At 38.4% G+C, this 16,869-nt stretch overlaps 2 protein-coding genes across 5 annotated transcripts in view; one reads left to right on the top strand and one right to left on the bottom strand.

The window, feature by feature from the left end:
* WRN (WRN RecQ like helicase) overlaps positions 1-248 on the bottom strand; it is a 124,865-nt gene extending 124,617 nt beyond the window's left edge. Inside the window, exon 1 of the mRNA XM_043454658.1 lies at positions 112-248. The gene's annotated coding sequence lies outside the window, so the exon portion shown is untranslated. The remainder of the gene's footprint in view (positions 1-111) is intronic.
* Positions 249-307: 59 nt separating this feature from the next.
* Positions 308-16,869, top strand: part of PURG (purine rich element binding protein G) — a 37,621-nt gene continuing 21,059 nt past the window's right edge. The window contains exons 1-3 of one of the 4 annotated variants that reach the window (XM_043454668.1): positions 385-595; positions 913-1,794; positions 10,202-15,859. In XM_043454668.1, coding sequence (XP_043310603.1) covers positions 919-1,794; positions 10,202-10,207 — 882 coding nt within the window. In that variant the 5' untranslated portion in view covers positions 385-595; positions 913-918 and the 3' untranslated portion in view covers positions 10,208-15,859. Of the gene's footprint in view, positions 596-912; positions 5,707-10,201; positions 15,860-16,869 lie in introns of those variants that run through there. The other 3 variants (XM_043454667.1, XM_043454666.1, XM_043454665.1) reach the window with 3 other exon arrangements.

Genomic DNA, 16,869 nt, shown 5'->3' with positions numbered 1-16,869 from the left:
CGCGCATGCGCGCGGGGGGAGGGGGTGGTCTCGCCGCCGCTAAGCACTACGGGAAGTGTAGTCTCCGCGCGGGCGCCGGTGGGCCGCCCGAGTCCTACGTCTCCGTGGTACCTGGAGAAGTCAGAACAGCCTCGCCTCAGCCGGGTCCTCGTCTCCATCTTCACACCTGTCCGGTCACCTCACGCTCACGCCCCAGTCCCAGGCGCTGGGCTTCCGTCAGGGCGGGCCGCAGAGGAGAGCCCGAGACCCGATCTTCGCTTCAGCGGGTTGTACTGGAGGAGGCGGGGTCCACTGCCCGCCTCCCGCCGCCCGCCTCCCCGCCCCCTCCCCTCCTCCCCGGCGGGCGTCGGGCCGGTGCCCGGAGAGCGGCGGCGGCCCCCGCAGCGGCCGCTGGAGGGGCGGCGGCGGCGGCGGTGGGCGCCGCGGGCGATGCCCCTGCCCGGCTGCTCCGGCGCGGGGCGGTGCGAGCAGCGGCGGCGGCGGCGGCGGCGGCGGGGGAGCAGGCAGGGGGCGGCGGCTGCCACAGAGGGGCCGAGAACTGGCGGCGGCGGCGGTCGTGAAGGGCACCGGTGGCGGCGATGATGGTAGCGCTGATGTGAGTGTCTGCTGACTGGGGGGGCCCGGGGGCTGCCGAGCCCGAGGCGGGCGACCCGGCCCAGAGCGGGAGCGGGAGGCCAGGGGCGGCGGAGGGATGCTGAGCGCCCAGTGCGGAGCCGGGAGACGCCGCCCGCTCGCCCGGCCGCTCGCCCGGCCGCCGCAGCCCGTCCGGGAGAGGAGGGGAGCCCGGCGCTGCGGCGGCCCGATGTGGGGGTCCCGGGCAGAGGCTGGGGCAGCGCAGGCCGAGGGGCGTCTGCGATTGTTCTCAACACCCCCTCCCCCACCCCACCCCGTGTGTCTGTTTGTCACTTGCAGCTGAAGATGGAAAGAGCCAGGCGAAGGGGAGGCGGCGGCGGCGGCGGCGGCGGCCGTGGCCGCGGCGGCAAGAATGTAGGGGTCTCTGGCCTAAGCAAGAGTAGACTGTACCCCCAGGCCCAGCACTCCCACTACCCCCACTACGCAGCTTCAGCCACCCCTAGTCAGGCTGGGGGCGCCGCCGAAATCCAGGAGCTGGCCTCCAAACGAGTGGACATCCAGAAAAAGAGGTTTTACCTAGACGTGAAGCAGAGCTCGCGGGGCCGGTTCCTGAAGATAGCCGAAGTCTGGATAGGGAGAGGCCGGCAAGACAATATCAGAAAGAGTAAACTGACCCTCTCCCTGTCGGTAGCAGCGGAGCTGAAGGACTGTCTAGGGGACTTCATCGAGCACTATGCCCACCTGGGCCTGAAAGGCCACCGACAAGAGCACGGTCACGGCAAAGAGCAGGGCTCCAGGAGGAGACAGAAGCACTCAGCGCCCTCCCCGCCGGTCTCGGTGGGGTCCGAAGAGCACCCCCACAGTGTCCTCAAAACAGACTACATCGAGAGGGACAACAGGAAATACTATCTAGACCTGAAGGAAAACCAGCGGGGGCGCTTCCTAAGGATTAGACAAACCATGATGCGGGGGACTGGCATGATAGGTTATTTTGGCCACACTTTGGGCCAAGAGCAGACTATTGTCCTCCCAGCTCAAGGAATGATCGAGTTCCGCGACGCCTTGGTTCAGCTCATCGAAGACTATGGCGAAGGGGACATCGAAGAACGCAGAAGTGGAGACGACGACCCCGTGGAACTCCCCGAGGGGACTTCTTTCAGAGTGGACAATAAAAGGTTCTACTTTGATGTGGGCTCTAATAAATATGGAATTTTCCTGAAGGTAAGTGAGGTGAGGCCACCTTACCGTAATACTATTACCGTTCCGTTCAAAGCTTGGACAAGGTTTGGGGAGAATTTTATCAAGTATGAAGAAGAGATGAGGAAAATTTGCAACAGCCATAAAGAAAAGAGCATGGATGGCAGAAGGGCCAGTGGTGAAGAACAAGCATGCCTCGACTAAGATGAAAGTGAACTCCATCAGGCAAAAGTTAAAATCATAGATTGGCTAAAAGAACTGATCCATACTCATTTGAAGAAATTTCTCCTCTTTTGGGGCCCTTTGTTATCAGTAATACCTCTAGTAGTTTATACTTCAAGGAGTCTGATTCTCATGTTATGTTACCCGTAGAACACTCTAATTCTTATGGGAACTCCTGCCTTCCCAAAGCTAAATAGTTTACCTGCTTCAACTGCTCCAGACTATTGAAGTATGCAAATCAGCACAAAGTATGACATTCTGACCTTCTAAGTACCCTAGCTAAGATTTACATTGCACTATGACATAAGCCTGAAAAAAATACATATACCTAATATGGAAGTGTGATTTCTATTTAATAAGTTCCCCCCCAAAAAGTATTCCATGCCTACTTCATTAAAAGCTGCTAGAATTACCTGTAGGACAGTTACCACAGAAACAGAAATTGACTTCTATTCTAAATATATTTATTTATTTATAAAAGGACAAGGTGAAATATATTCAGTGTCCATTGGATAACTGAATATTAAACAGTCCCATTAAAGAGTCAAATCTTAGTTACTATAGTATGCTATAACTTCAAATTTTGTGGTAACCCTACAGTTTATAGTTGCCGTATGAGCGCCATAAGAGTTTTTATTGGTTATTCTAAGCTAGTTACAATCCTATCTTCACCTCTGATGATTGTACCATATATTATTAGTGGCTTTCCAAAGTTTCAGGAATTACTTTTTATGTCACTGTTGCGTGGGAGGCTTCATCCTATGGCTTTGCTGTGGAAATCTTGATATTTTAGCTTTTCATACTAATTTGAAGGTTGTAAGAGGTTCTTTCCCAAAATATATCATAGACTCAAGGTGTTATATTTTTTGCTGCTGCTTTAACACTATTTCAGAGGGGTTGGTGCACCAGTTATCTGATATAAAAATACACCTGTAATAATATATTTTAGTAGCACTTTTAGCACCTTAAGACCATTTCAACACTTCCAGTATAAACCTGACTTTTACAGGTGTTTTAATTCCAGGAAAAGTTTTCTCTTTTCTAAAAAGCGTTTAGAATAAACATAAAATTTCAGCCTGAAAAAATATTATTTGAAGATTGGTTACAAGCATATTTGAAAAGAAAATTCAGGCATTTTCCAAGGTGCTCTTTATGATACTTAAGAAAGTTTACTTTACACAAGACTCACCCATTTACTTGTATGAAAAATTACTTTCCAGGAAGTGCCACTGCAGTTTTCCAACACCTAAGCAGTTTTTTAAACAAGTGGATATAATATATATGTGTACCAACCCACCCTGTATTAACTGACTGAAATTTTATCTGTTGAGCTGCATTTTATTCTGAATGAAATTACTGTCTTTTCTCTCGGCTTTCCTCACCTCCCACACAATAAGTCCATATAATCATGTTTAGGAGCCAAACACTGATTTCAACCCCTAAATATAGCTCTCATTGATGAGAGCTGACTGCTCGGATTGAGATCAGAATGTAGCTCTTCTTTTATATGCTATAAGTAATTCACAATTATTTTAACAGTTGTTTTCCTTCCAGAGGTTGTCCCCCAAAAGGTCACTAAACGAGATGAATTAAGAAAATGAATTTCACTAATTCATGTTACTTAAAAACAAGCAGTCAGTAACCCAGACGTATATGCTGGTGTTGGCTTACGGATTGTATTTCCGGTTTCCTCAAACAGTGTGAAGGAATCTCACTAGTTCATTATAATTGTGGACCATCTGGATCACTGTGGAACAGCTGAAGGTTAGAAGATGATGTTAGTACTAGAGTTAATAGCACATGGTGGGTGTTGAGACTCTAAAAGTAGCAAGGATCTTTAAACAGTCCTCACTGTAAAGTAACTATTGTAGACTTGATAAAAAGTAGCTTTGGGTTCTAGGAAGGAATGGTGTGCCCTTGCATTACAATACTACTGATTGCTTTGCTGCCCATCATAGTGCCTATGAATAATAATTAACCTGTCAGATTTTGGCAAACTGGAGCTGTGAATATTCCACTATTTGAGCATTCCTCTCACTATTGCTGTGACTGTGTACTCTCTCTTAAAACCTTCTCTTCTAACATATTTATATCCGTTAAGTCTAAATGATTTCCTTTTTGGTTTTTAGTCTGGTAAGATTTGAGTGTGTGTGTCTATATATATATATATATATATGTATGTATATATGTGTGTTATATATATATATTCACACACACTACTATGTCAGACGTAAATATCTTTAACTCATTGTATATAAATATTATTAGTTTAATTTTTCATTAACAATTGAAGTTAAAAATGGATTAAGCAGCCAAATTTTCTACATGGTATGTATACTTCAAAGTTTTTACCATCTCAAAGCTATGGATTGCATAGATGCATATATACCGGCAGTTGAATATACTTTAAAATCATTAAGCCTTCTGCCAGTCCTTTAGTTTCTTTTTTTTCCAAAGTTAATGTTCACTGAAAAAGGAAATGATGCTATGATTTTTTGATACTTAAAATTTCCAATCATTCATTAGCCATAATCCAGTAAGATCCAGTCCAAAACTCTGGTATTAGGACATGTATTGCCATGTATCTTATAAAATAAGCTACTACTCTTATCTGTGCAATATACATTTTATTTATTGTCATTTGTATCACAAATGGAGCTGCAAGTGTACATGGTATTCTTCAAAATACTAGGATCCCTGCCTTGAAGATATAAAACTCTTAAGGCAACTGGATGTTAGCAATCAAAAAGTGAGCATTTCAGTTAGTAACCAAAATTACTCTTTCACTATATAATTCTAAAACACTGATGATGTTTGCACATAATAATCCAAGCATAATGTGGTACAGACTCAAAACTGTAATCATATAAGCTGGTAGTACGAAATCTGGAAACGGGTTCCTCTTCATTGTCGGCAGTGTGCTCCTACCAGTTGAAAGCCGCACTAATCTGTTGCTTATATGCAAGAGATGCAATGTATTATAAAAGTATTCAACTTCTGCCACACTTTATAATTTTCCTTGTTAAAGCCCCAAACTGCCATGTCCCTTAAACTTGAGTCAAACACAAGCTTATTTGCACTAAAGAGCATGGCCAAAAAATAAATGACAGGGTGGAAAAGCTAGTTGGAACCTCTTGAAATAATGGGTTCTAATGGGGGAATTTCACATTTGTCTATTTGAAAGCTATATGGTCCGGGCAGACAATCTGTCAGTTCACTAATTTAATAATGCACTTTACCTTTTGTATATAAAAGATGTACATTTATGCCACTGGACTGGTGGGACGTGTTTCAATAGTGTGTAGTTTAGAGTCTGTAGGGTGAGCTGTTGCATGCATATGTTTGTGTTGGAACTGCTGTAGTAACAAGTTTCCATTCAACCAGTGTCATGGAGAAGGGTAGAAGATGCCTCTGAAGTAAATCCCGAGACACCTAACAGAGAATTTTAGAGTTCATATTTGTATCCTTAAGGACTAGAATCAATTAATTAAACTCTTTCTAGCCCAGACTAGTATTACAGTTGAGATTATATCTAATTGAGACTCCCCATAATACCCTGAAAATGAATTTTGGAAATCTGTGCAAGCAAAAAAAACTTTTAATGATTCTGTTTCATTTCTGATGCATGTTTCACTTACTAATGAAAAGACAGTACCTGGTACTGTATTAGAATTCAAAGTATGATTGGCTGATATGGCATCATTAAAAAAACAACCAGACTAAAGACATGATGTTCAAATTAAGGAAATGCAAAGAAACTAAGAACGATTGCTAAAATAAATATGACATTATTTCAAAATTTGCAGAACTAACTTTCACCAACCGAAAAGGGTATTAGGGGACTTAGTGTATCCTTCCATCCTGAAAACTTCCTAAGATGTACATTTGAAAAGTAGATAATTGTTGCTTAATAATAGGTTGTATGTACTTTACTAAGAAACACTGTGTACTAACAATTCATCAAGAGTATACTATATTTACTGCATTCATTTTATATATGTGGATAAGAATACATTATATAGAGTGATCCTATCTTAATATACTCATGTATTTATATTGTAATTTTGCAAATATTTTCAGTAAAATAAACATTTATCTGAGCTGCACAATCTGAAGAGGATGAAATTGGAATATACCCTCAGACATTCAGTTTTAATAAGCAGCTGCCATGGAAAGTTGATATTTGTACTATCATTCCTTTAGATTTTATGTTTATTTTAATATTTAAATAGGACTTGATTGGAAACTTGAAGTAGTATACTGAAAATAACTTTTTCATAAGTATGAGTTTCTTTTTTCCTGCTTATTTCCAAGTGTCTTTCATTGGAACTATTTATAAAATCTTATTCAAGCTTTATATAAGAACTTTGCTTAGTCACCACGTAGTTTGAAGTCTGTCTTTTACCAAAACACCAAACATATTTGGTATTGGCAGGATAAAAATCTAAAGTAAACCACAAAGAGAATTTAAAATTGACTCTGTGCCAACAGAATAATACAGGTGTAATATTTATCCCTGCCAAATACAGATTCTTAAAATCCTTCTGGAGTTTCCTTCAAGATTCCTTGAATTTCATAGAGAAATGATGGCTCATGGCTAGCCCATCAGAGGAAGAGAGGAGAGATGTTCGCATGCTGTTAAGACAATCTGTAGTCCACAATGCTGTAGAAATGAGGTACAGGGAAATGTGTTTTTCCCAATTTAATGTCTTGTGAAAATTGGGTTTTTAGATCACAGTTACTCTGTCATACTCAAATTTATGTAGAAAAACAGTTTATGTGTTAGTGTATTTTCTTGAGTAATGTCAAAAATCTTTTCTCCTTAATTTGACATGGTTTTTTTAAGCAATTTAAATTTATTTAATCAATATTTTTGAATAGGGAAAACCTGCATATAGTACAAAATTTAGATGCTCCAGATTGATAGACACTGAAAGGTAGCAACTAGTGTTACCAATTTCTTGTGCATCCTTCTAAAGTTACTCTGCATATACACATATGTATATATACACACATTCTTTTAAAACATACAGTTAAAAACATATAGACACTCTCTTGTACCCAGTAGTATCAATATTAGGTCTATCATTATAAGTGTATTTTTCCCCTTCTCTTTTAGATGCCATGTTTGATCTAGTTACCATAGCATTTAATTTGAGCTATTTATGACACCAAGGGAACCCCAAGGAAATTTCAGATGACTCCCATTGGAGTTTACTCAAAGTGCAAATATATGTACATATCAATTTTTAAATGTATAAATATTCAGTTATCCTTCCTTATTCCAAACTACTTTGTGCTCATATCTCTCCCTCTCCTGCCCCTCAAAAAAGTGGTGTTCTTTTTCTTGATGTAATACAGTTCAGGATATGAAATTGTTTACCCAAAGATTATTTTAAATTAACTGTGTCCTCATGAAAAATACCCATATTTAAAAGCTTTAATAAATTATCACTTTTAATCAGTTTTTACTAATTCTGTTACTATTATTTTTATCCAAAGACCTTATCATTATTAGAGAAAATCAATACTAGAACCATCACAAAAGGTTATGACCCTGTTGAAGATTGTTGATTTAATAACATAAGCGTTTATATATATGATAAGAAAAGTATAGTTATTAATTAATCATTCAGTTAGCACTTAGTCAAATCCAAGACTAAACAAAAAAAACAGAAAATGCTAGTTCTGATTATTTAAAGCATTGGGTCCCTTTGAGGGACCCAGAGTCTACCAGAGTTCCTTGAGACCAAAAGATACTATGATGATTTGGGAAAAGACTAAATACCTTAGGGCTGTGTGGTTAAAAATACAATTAAACCATTTCTGTTCTCTGCCAGAAGAATATAAAATAGCACATATAATTGTTTTAAAATGTAGTAGCATAATTACTATTCCTGAAAATATAAACAAAGTTGCTTTAATAGTTCCCCAACCCCTCCTAGCAAAAAGTCGTAATTCTCTTTTTATTCACATCAAGGGGGCATTTTAAGGTCAGTTTTCTAATAGCCAACAGGAAAAGATTATGTTCTGGAAGATTAACGTCCAGTACTTGAACCATGAAGGATCCTATCTAGTTATGAATTAAAGCAACCAAAGTAAAAACTCCAATATTGTTAGAAGTAACTTCAAGAGTATATGGGTTGAGAAATAATTTTTTTATGGATTAGTATATGTAAACTTTATGAAAATGTTTAAAGACTTAAAAAATTAAAGCACTTTAATTCATCTTTAGAATAATCATAATTGATGGCATGATTTTCTGTTTGTAACATGAGAAAGGTGTTGTTAGAAAGCGAGATTGTCTTAAACATATATTTTTAAAGTTTGCTTCTTTCATTTTAGTGAACAACTCACTATCCTTTGCAGAGTCTATAACATTGATTAAGATTTCCAGGTATTTAGTTGTTTAAGCTTAAAATGGTATGTAGGTATTGTTCCTTTTTTAAAGAGAGGGATCAAAAGGAAGGTAAATTCACCTTTGGAAAGAGTTTTGCTCACGTTTAGGCTAAAAATATTAATAATTTTCCATCCTTCATTAAAGAGTTTCCCATGTTGATGCTTTCTGGTAAATTTTTTCCCCAAACTTTACCTTCTTTGCAATATCCCTTGTGAGATATTGCTTAGCCTTATTGAGGCCAGTAACATCTAGTAAATAAAATCTTACTGGAAATGAATTAGTGCTGCTATAGTGAAAGTAGTTTGTAATGTGAATATGGAGAGAACACTCTTTTAAATGGGATATACGATTTCTTCTTGAGTGTTGTTGACTTTTTTTCTAAGATTGAATAGCCATTGTCTGTACATGATTTTTACCTCTTTATACTTAGTTTCCATATTATTCTACTCAAACTATTCATTGTTCCCAGGAAATACTAGGAGTAAAGAAAAAGGAAAGTAATCCCTAAGAAAAGAGTTTACAGTATTTAAACATTTAAAAGTCACTCAAAGTGTAAGATTGTGGGGAAAATGCTTTTGTTGGTTTTAGTCTTTATCAAGGGATTACCTGGTGGCTTAGATCGTAAAGAATCTGCCTGCAATGCAGGAGACCCAGGTTTGATCCCTGAGTTGGGAAGATCTTTTGATAAGTCTTTATCAAAATAGCAATATAAATCTGGTTATTTGATCTGGGTAGAGGCAGAATGTCTTAATCTGAGATGCCCATATTTTGAAATATTCAGTATTTTGTCTTTTTAGAAGAAATAATTGTGTAGGATAATTCAGGATTTTATTTATGGTTTGTTGTGGGTTTGCTGAAGTTGTTGTCTAGAGGTCACAAATATAAAAGAAGAAATAGAGAAGAGAAAGGTGATGGCTGATTATTTTGCTTGACTGTAACGAAAGAAATCAGTCTAAGAGAACTGAGATAAATAAGTCATTCTCAGAATGAAATCTGTTTATTTAACCTTTGAAAGAGCATTTGAGAAAGAATCATAAGACCTAATTCTGCCAGTGTATGGCCTGGCCCTGAGCAAATCATTTAAGTTTGGTTCAGTTGTTTCTTTATATGAAACATGAACAATTTTGTCCTAGAAGCTAGGGTTCCCTCCTACTCTAAACTTTTTAAATTCTGTATTGATGGGGAGTGAAAGAAAAAACAGATGAATAATACCTGAACTGGAAAGTGTAAGAGATAGTCTCTTTATATTAATAACAACTATAATAATGTAACAACCTGACAGGATGCCTGAAAGACTAGCAGGAGTGTCAGTTTTAGAATGTGTGTATCCCTGTAACCACACGAGAGACAATTTTGTTCGTAGTCTTCTTTAGAACCAAATTGTTGTATACTTACTCCATAACTACCCTAGGCTTTAAATTTTTTAACAAAAATTTTTGTTGTCTATTCAAGGTTTCCTTTTTAGAAAGCAGCATCACTAGGTCTATACATACTGTAGTCATTTTTTTATCTTAAGAAATATTAAAGTTAACATCAGTTACTGAAATGCCATTGTTCCAGAAATAACCATAATTTATATTGCTAAATAATATACTGCAACTATCATCACATTGGTCCCTGACAATCAGATACTTCCTTTGACCCCAATCTCCTTGGTCTTATTGAATGTCCTATATTACAAGTCATGACATTTAACAGAGAATATCAAGAACGATGAACTTCAAACAGTATTGTTCTGCTGCAGAGGACTGTAACTACTAGGGTGTGTCAAGATAAACCATAATAAGTTTGCTGTATTATTGTTTTTAGCCTTGAGAAACTGCAGAGGTTGGTGATTGGAGAGACAAGGAGCATCACACAGGTCTTTGTCTCAAAGGCTTTTATTTAGGCATCCCAGTCCTCCCCTGTGCACCACCTACATCACTGCCGATAGAGGGGAGTTAAAAAGTTACAAAGAGTGACTGGCCTCCCAGGTGGCTCAGCTTTAAAGGATCCGCCTGCCAATGCAGGAGATACGGGTTTGATCCCTGGCTTGGGAAGATCCCCTGGAGAAGAAAATGGCAACCCACTCCAGTATTCTTGCATGGAAAAATCCCATGGACAGAGGAACCTGGAGGGCTAGAGTCCATGGGATCACAAAGAGTCAGGCATGACTTAGCGACTAAACAACAGCAATCACAAAAAGTGACACCTTTCTCTCTAAACCCATCTTTTGGAGGCCTATTTCTTTATCAAAGACAGCATTTTAGAGCAAGGAAAGTGTATTTTGAAGTGCATATACACATATGTGATCTGTCAATTTCAAAAATACCTGTACACATAAAATTCCATTGCAGAAGCATTTAATGAAAGCCTTTAGCTGGTGGTGGTTCACGCTAGTAATCTGATCAACAGATTCTGTAGAGTGAATTGGCTGTTGTAGAATTTTTTTTTCTCTCCTTCTCCTCAAAATAGCAGATCCATTTTAGATTCATGATTGCTTCTTCTTCAGTGTAGTTTGAAATCTAACTCGGATGAAAAAGAATACTTTAGTTTGGCAGTTCTTCACCCTGGCCATTTTGTAGAAATTTTTCTCAGTTTCCCATTTCAGACCCTCCAAGCAGCTTTACCAAAAGAACACACCTAAGTGACAGAATTACCCAGCAGATGAAACAACAAAATCTTGAGCTGACTTAGGAATAAAGATATGGATATGTACAAGACACCTTGTATGTACAGAACGTACAGAACTTTTCTTATCATTTGCTAATTTACTTCAGAAACAGCTATATTTTATTTCTAGGTCCTTTAAACTAGCAAGGTGATTTATGCCAATAATTGTCAGTCTAGAATTTAAATAGGTAGAATAGTCTGAAGTTTCAGTTGCATTTACTATGGGGTTTTACCTATTGGGTAGGATGCATAAAGGGCTTACCAAGTGGCTCAGTGGCAAAGAATCTGCCTGCCAACACAAGAGATGCAAGAGTCTCGGGTTCTAGACTCGCAAGGAATCTTCCTGAGTCAGGAAGACGCCCTGGCCCCCTGGAGGAGGAAGTGGCACCCCACTCCAGTATTCTGGCCTGGAAAATCCCATGGACAGAGGAGCCTGGTAGGCTGCAGTCAGCCCACAAGGTTGCAAAGAGTCAGACACTTTTGAGTCAGACACAGTTGAGCAACTGAGCACACATACACACATCGATCACTGTTTAGTAAATTCCCACAAAAGGGTAAACCATGTTATCATCAAGCATAAAAATAGACTTTTAAATTCTGTCGCTTATAAATAACCTTCCTTATCTTTCCCATCCCTTCTGTACATTCTACCCTGTTGAAGGTGGTATGGTGGTTCAGTCGCTAACTCACATCTGACTGTTTACAACCCTGCATCGCGCCAGGCTTCCCTGTCCTTCGCCGTCTCCCAGAGTTTGCTCAAACTCATGTCCATTGAGTTGATGACGCCATCCAACCATCTCATCCTCTGTCGTCCCCTTCTCCTCCTGCCCTCCATCTTTCCCAGCAACAGAGTCTTTTCCAATGAGTCGGCTCTTTGCATCAGGTGACCAAAGTATCGGAGCTTCAGCTTCAACGTTAGTCCTTCCAATGAATATCCAGTGTTGATTTCCTTGAAAGTGGTTAAAGACTCGTTTTTTTCCCACTACCACCGTGGCCCCTCTCTATCCTATTTATTTGTTCCAATGACTATTGAAACACCACAAAGAAAGGCTAAAGCTCATCTTTGAAAAAGTATAAAAGGCCCTATGAACTTGACTCTGGACTCTTAAGAAAGAAGGGCTGCTGCTTCACTTAACTAATTTCAACACTCTGATCAGAACTTCTGTGTAACAGTTTAAGATGATGAGAAAACATTTTACTTGGGATGATACAGCCTGAAAGGTCAGTTACTCCCACTGTTCAGTACCCAGCAGGTCTTCAGAAAATATTTTGACTAACATGATTGACAGGTAATTTCAGAAATGAATTTAGCCTCTAGGAAAATTGCACCATGACCATTTTCAAACAGAAAGTGTTAACAAAAGGGAGAGTCAAGTAAGATTTATCGGTACTAATGACTACTTCCATGCTCTAGGAAGTACTAATAAGTACTATTGTCTTCCATGCTCTAGGCTTTGCTAGACATCTTCTACTGTTATCCTTATCTTAATATAATTTTCCAGAGGCTTAGAAACTGGTTCAGAATATATTTGATCCTTATTGACACAAAGCCAAAGAGTGTGCTCAGTTAGGCCAGAATGCCTTTAAGACTTACTCTGAGATTTAACCCCCAACTAATAAAGCACAGTCTACCCCAGCCACCACTGTCAATAAATCTGCCTCCGATTACTGGGAATTATTTTTAATCCAAAACTATTCCCTATACCTGGGGCTGGTACCACCAAAAGACACTTATTTACATGAACATTTATCTAGCTGGTTAAACTATGATGCCAATCCAACTTACTTGATTTTTGGTGTAGATTATAGATTGAACCTCTTATCCTGACCAAGTGTTTCAAATAAATGTGAATAACTTTTTAAAGGGATCAGATGATGAAAATACAGATGATCATTCCAATTCTACCCAAAGGGCACAGAGGAAACAAATTACTATTCACTGTGGGTCTGCAGTTTAATTTTCATGATCCAAAGTTAACTGGTTATGTCTAACAGGTCTTGGCAATATTAGAGTTTCATTGGGCGTTTTTTTTTTTTTTCTTTTTGGCAACTTTTTCTGCCATCCTACTCTTTCTGCATTGTTCCATTCATTTTCATATTTTAATTACCAAGTTTCCTCTTTTTCTTCTGAACTCCAAAAGGATAAACTGTGATGCCTGCCCTGTTTACAGATCCAGTGGTTTTCAAACTTTAAGAGAATTAGAATCACCTAGAGGGTTTGTTAAACCAGTTTAGTGGCCCTTACCCCCAGAGTTTCTGTTCCTTAGGTATGGGGAGTGAAGAGAGGAGCAAGAATTTGTGTTTCTCATATATTTGCAGGGGACCCCATGCGGCCGATCTGGGGACCATACTTTAGTACTTACAGTACTCTAGGTTGATATGATTCTACCTTAGCTACACAGGATGCTGAAGCAGAAACTTGGGTCAAGACAACTGTAGCATCTTGCTGGGAAAAAGATCCAGCATTATTCCTTCTGCTTTGAGAAGTTTACAAATCCCAGAGTTGACAAAAAGATGGTTTTTTGCAACTTTTTCTGCCATCCTACTCTTTCTGCTTTATGCCATTCACTTTCATATTTTAACCTTTTTGAATAAATTGACTAGAGGTTGGGTAAAGAATTATTTTCTTCCCTTTCATTACATTTAAGAATTCATTAGTTGCCTCTGATTTTTTAACAGCTATCTTGAGATAATTGTGATTGGAATTAACCATTATGAATCCTTATGTGAAAAGCTTAGCTTTCAGATTTGTGGAGACTGTAACATATTTTTGATTTATTAATAACTGGTAGACAAGTCTTGCTAAAGGAAAGTGAATAATTTCTATACTCAAGAACTGTTAATACAAGTTTTAGTGAATACTAAGTATTAGGACTTGAAGGGACCTTGGAATTAGTTTGGTCCCTTAAATTTACATTTTGTGATATACTCCATGTACTTCAAAGGTCCATAATTACTAAAATAGGCTAGGTAAACAGATAATAAAGGTTAAAACTTAAAATGCTGCTTAGCTCTCAAGATACATAAGTGGTAAGAGATACAGTATAATTCTTTTGCAAGACTGTGATATTTTCACCATCTTCCTAAGTCCTATCTGTATGCAGAGGATAGAGGAAATATATATATATATGTATATATACACACACACACACACACACACTATAGTGTATTTACGTACTTTTTCAGATTAACAGTTGGACCCACTGATTTAAATTTAGAGATACTTCACCTAAATACTCACTGGGAATATTATTTGGAAACATAACTAACATATTAATAATTCATCTTATGTTTGTCAACTTGACGACATTCTATAATTAGCGTGTTGATCAAAATTAATAAAAGCTATTTTATATATAAATATAATTAATAAATATGACTATATGTAAACTCTTAGCAGCTGTCATTTTAGTGGATCACATCCTATCAGAAATACTAAATTCATATGTATACACTTGGTGGTTCTGCAAGTTCTTTAACTTCTCTTCACAGCTTCAGTGCTTACTGAGTGAATGAGTGAATTCACAATGAACGAATTCCTAATTGTGAAAAAGATTAACTGCTGATCTATCAGAGATGGGCTTCCCTGGTAGCTCAGCTGGTAAAGAATCTGCCTGCAGTGCAGGAGACCTGGGTTCAATCCCTGGGTAGAGAAGATTCCCTCACACATGATGCATAAAGGTAATTAATAAATCAGAAAAATAAGTGGACTATTGTAACTTTGATAACTCTTTTCTACTTAGAGTGAATTTCTTAGAAATAATGGTTAGAACTTTTGTAGTCAGGTCCTCTGTTGATTTAACAGGTAGGATAAAGAAGTGTGATTTCAGTTTTTCTAATATTATTCTGGAAAAAGAGGAACTTGATCACTTCCTCCCACCACTTGTTACTGCGAAACAAGACCCAGCTTTCCAATTTTCATGAGCTTTACTACTTAAATGAATTAGTTAAGACAGGTTTCATGAAATTTGCCCTTCAAAATCAAATCCAACTTTAATTTTCATAAGAAATTTTTTATTTTTAATCATTCTTTTCAGAAAGGATTTTTTTTAAGGAATAAATTTAGTATTTACTTTGGCTTTTTTGAAAGGACTTATACAGGCTTATTTGGAAAGCCATGACAGTATGGTAAGTTGGAAAACCAAATTATTGGATATTATCAAATAAAGGTTTTCTTTATAGAAATCCAGATTAAATTCTGTTTAAAGATTGAAGCAATAAAATAATATTTTCACTTCTTTTTTTTTTTTTTGCACTACTAATTTAAGATGGAAAGAAGCCGTGAAGTTTGCTAATTTCAGCTCAGATAGTCTGTATTACAGATTAGGCTTCCGAGAAAGTTGATTATTGTTGCAAATAATATGTGTGATTCTCTCCTGGAGAATTTCAAGGCTTTACAAAAGGCTGAAGGATATTAGTGGCAATAATATCTAAATTCAGGGATCTAGTGTAAACCAATATGAAAATCAGTTCTCACTTGGAGAGTCCACTTTTTTTTCTGGTCACTTCTTAAGCCATTTGTGCTTTCTGGGATACTGTAACATATCCAAATTTCAAAAGGACAAGTACTATAATACCTTTAAGAGAGAGACCTGAATACATTGAAATATATTATGCCAAAGTCCATAAACTGTATATGTATTACATATTTCTAACTATTTAGCTAACTACATTTTACTCTACAAGATTATTGTGTGTGTGTGTATAAAATTATAAAGAGAGACCAGTTCTTTCTGCATCCCCTTCCATGCCTTGGAGAAATAGGGACAAATTGGCTTCATCTTGTTTGTTACTACAGTTGGTTGGCTGCCCTAAAGTGCTAGAAATTTGCCTCTAGAGGGAAAGAGAAAAGAACAGCATTCATGCCAAATATTTGCTATTTGGCTAAAGTCATCTCTGCTTTAGAGCTATAAAGTTCTCATTGTAGTTCTGAAAATTTCAAACTCAGCCAGACAACTGGCCCTTGGAGCAGAAAACTGTCATAGGAATGTGTCTCTCCTAATGCTTTCAAGAGAATTTTTTGTTCATCTAATGGTCCCTCCTTTACCACAGCAGAGAATCTCTTCTGTGCCTCTGAAGAACTCAAAGGACCATGGTCATGATGATGTCATCAAGAATCTCCTTCGGAATTTAACTTTATATTTGCCTTTAATGAGTTCTAACTTCCATTAAAATGACAACATTTTCTCTCTTTAAATCAGCCCAGAACCTCCCTGCTGGTCCAGTGGTTGAGAATCTACCTTCCAGTGTGGGCAATGTGGGTTTGCTTCCTGGTTGGTGAACTAAGATCCCATGTACTATGCAATGAAGCCAAAAAAAAAAAAAAAAATTCAGCCTAGACATTCTCAAATATTAGCATACATAGCAATTAAAAATGCAGGTTCTTGTCCCCATCCCTGGAGATTCTGATTTTGTTGGTCCAGAGTAGAGTTTGAGATTGGCTTTTTTCATTCTGATACAGATGGTCTGGAGGCCATTCTTTGTCTTAGACTTACAGTCTTTCATCCATATCATTTTTGTAGCTGGAATTGCTTAAATTTTAATACTGTCAGGCATAACACGATGGAAGATGATTTTTTGGTTATGTTATTAGCAAGTAATATCTGTAGCTCTCTAAGAGAGACTTAATACACAAATCCAAGTATTTAAGATTTTGTGCTGTCATATTAGGGGCTTCCCTGGTGGCTCAGATGGTAAAGAGTCTGCCTGCAGTGCAAGAGACCCAGATTCCCGGGGTTCAATCCCTGGGTCGGGAAGATCCCCTGGAGAAGGGAATGGCTACCCACTTCAGTATTTGTTGGCTAGCTTTCTGGGCAGTGATCACT

This window comes from Cervus canadensis, chromosome 31 (assembly GCF_019320065.1).
Source record: "Cervus canadensis isolate Bull #8, Minnesota chromosome 31, ASM1932006v1, whole genome shotgun sequence".
NCBI classification, from domain to species: Eukaryota; Metazoa; Chordata; class Mammalia; order Artiodactyla; family Cervidae; genus Cervus; species Cervus canadensis.
This window is presented reverse-complemented; position numbering and strand designations above follow the sequence as displayed.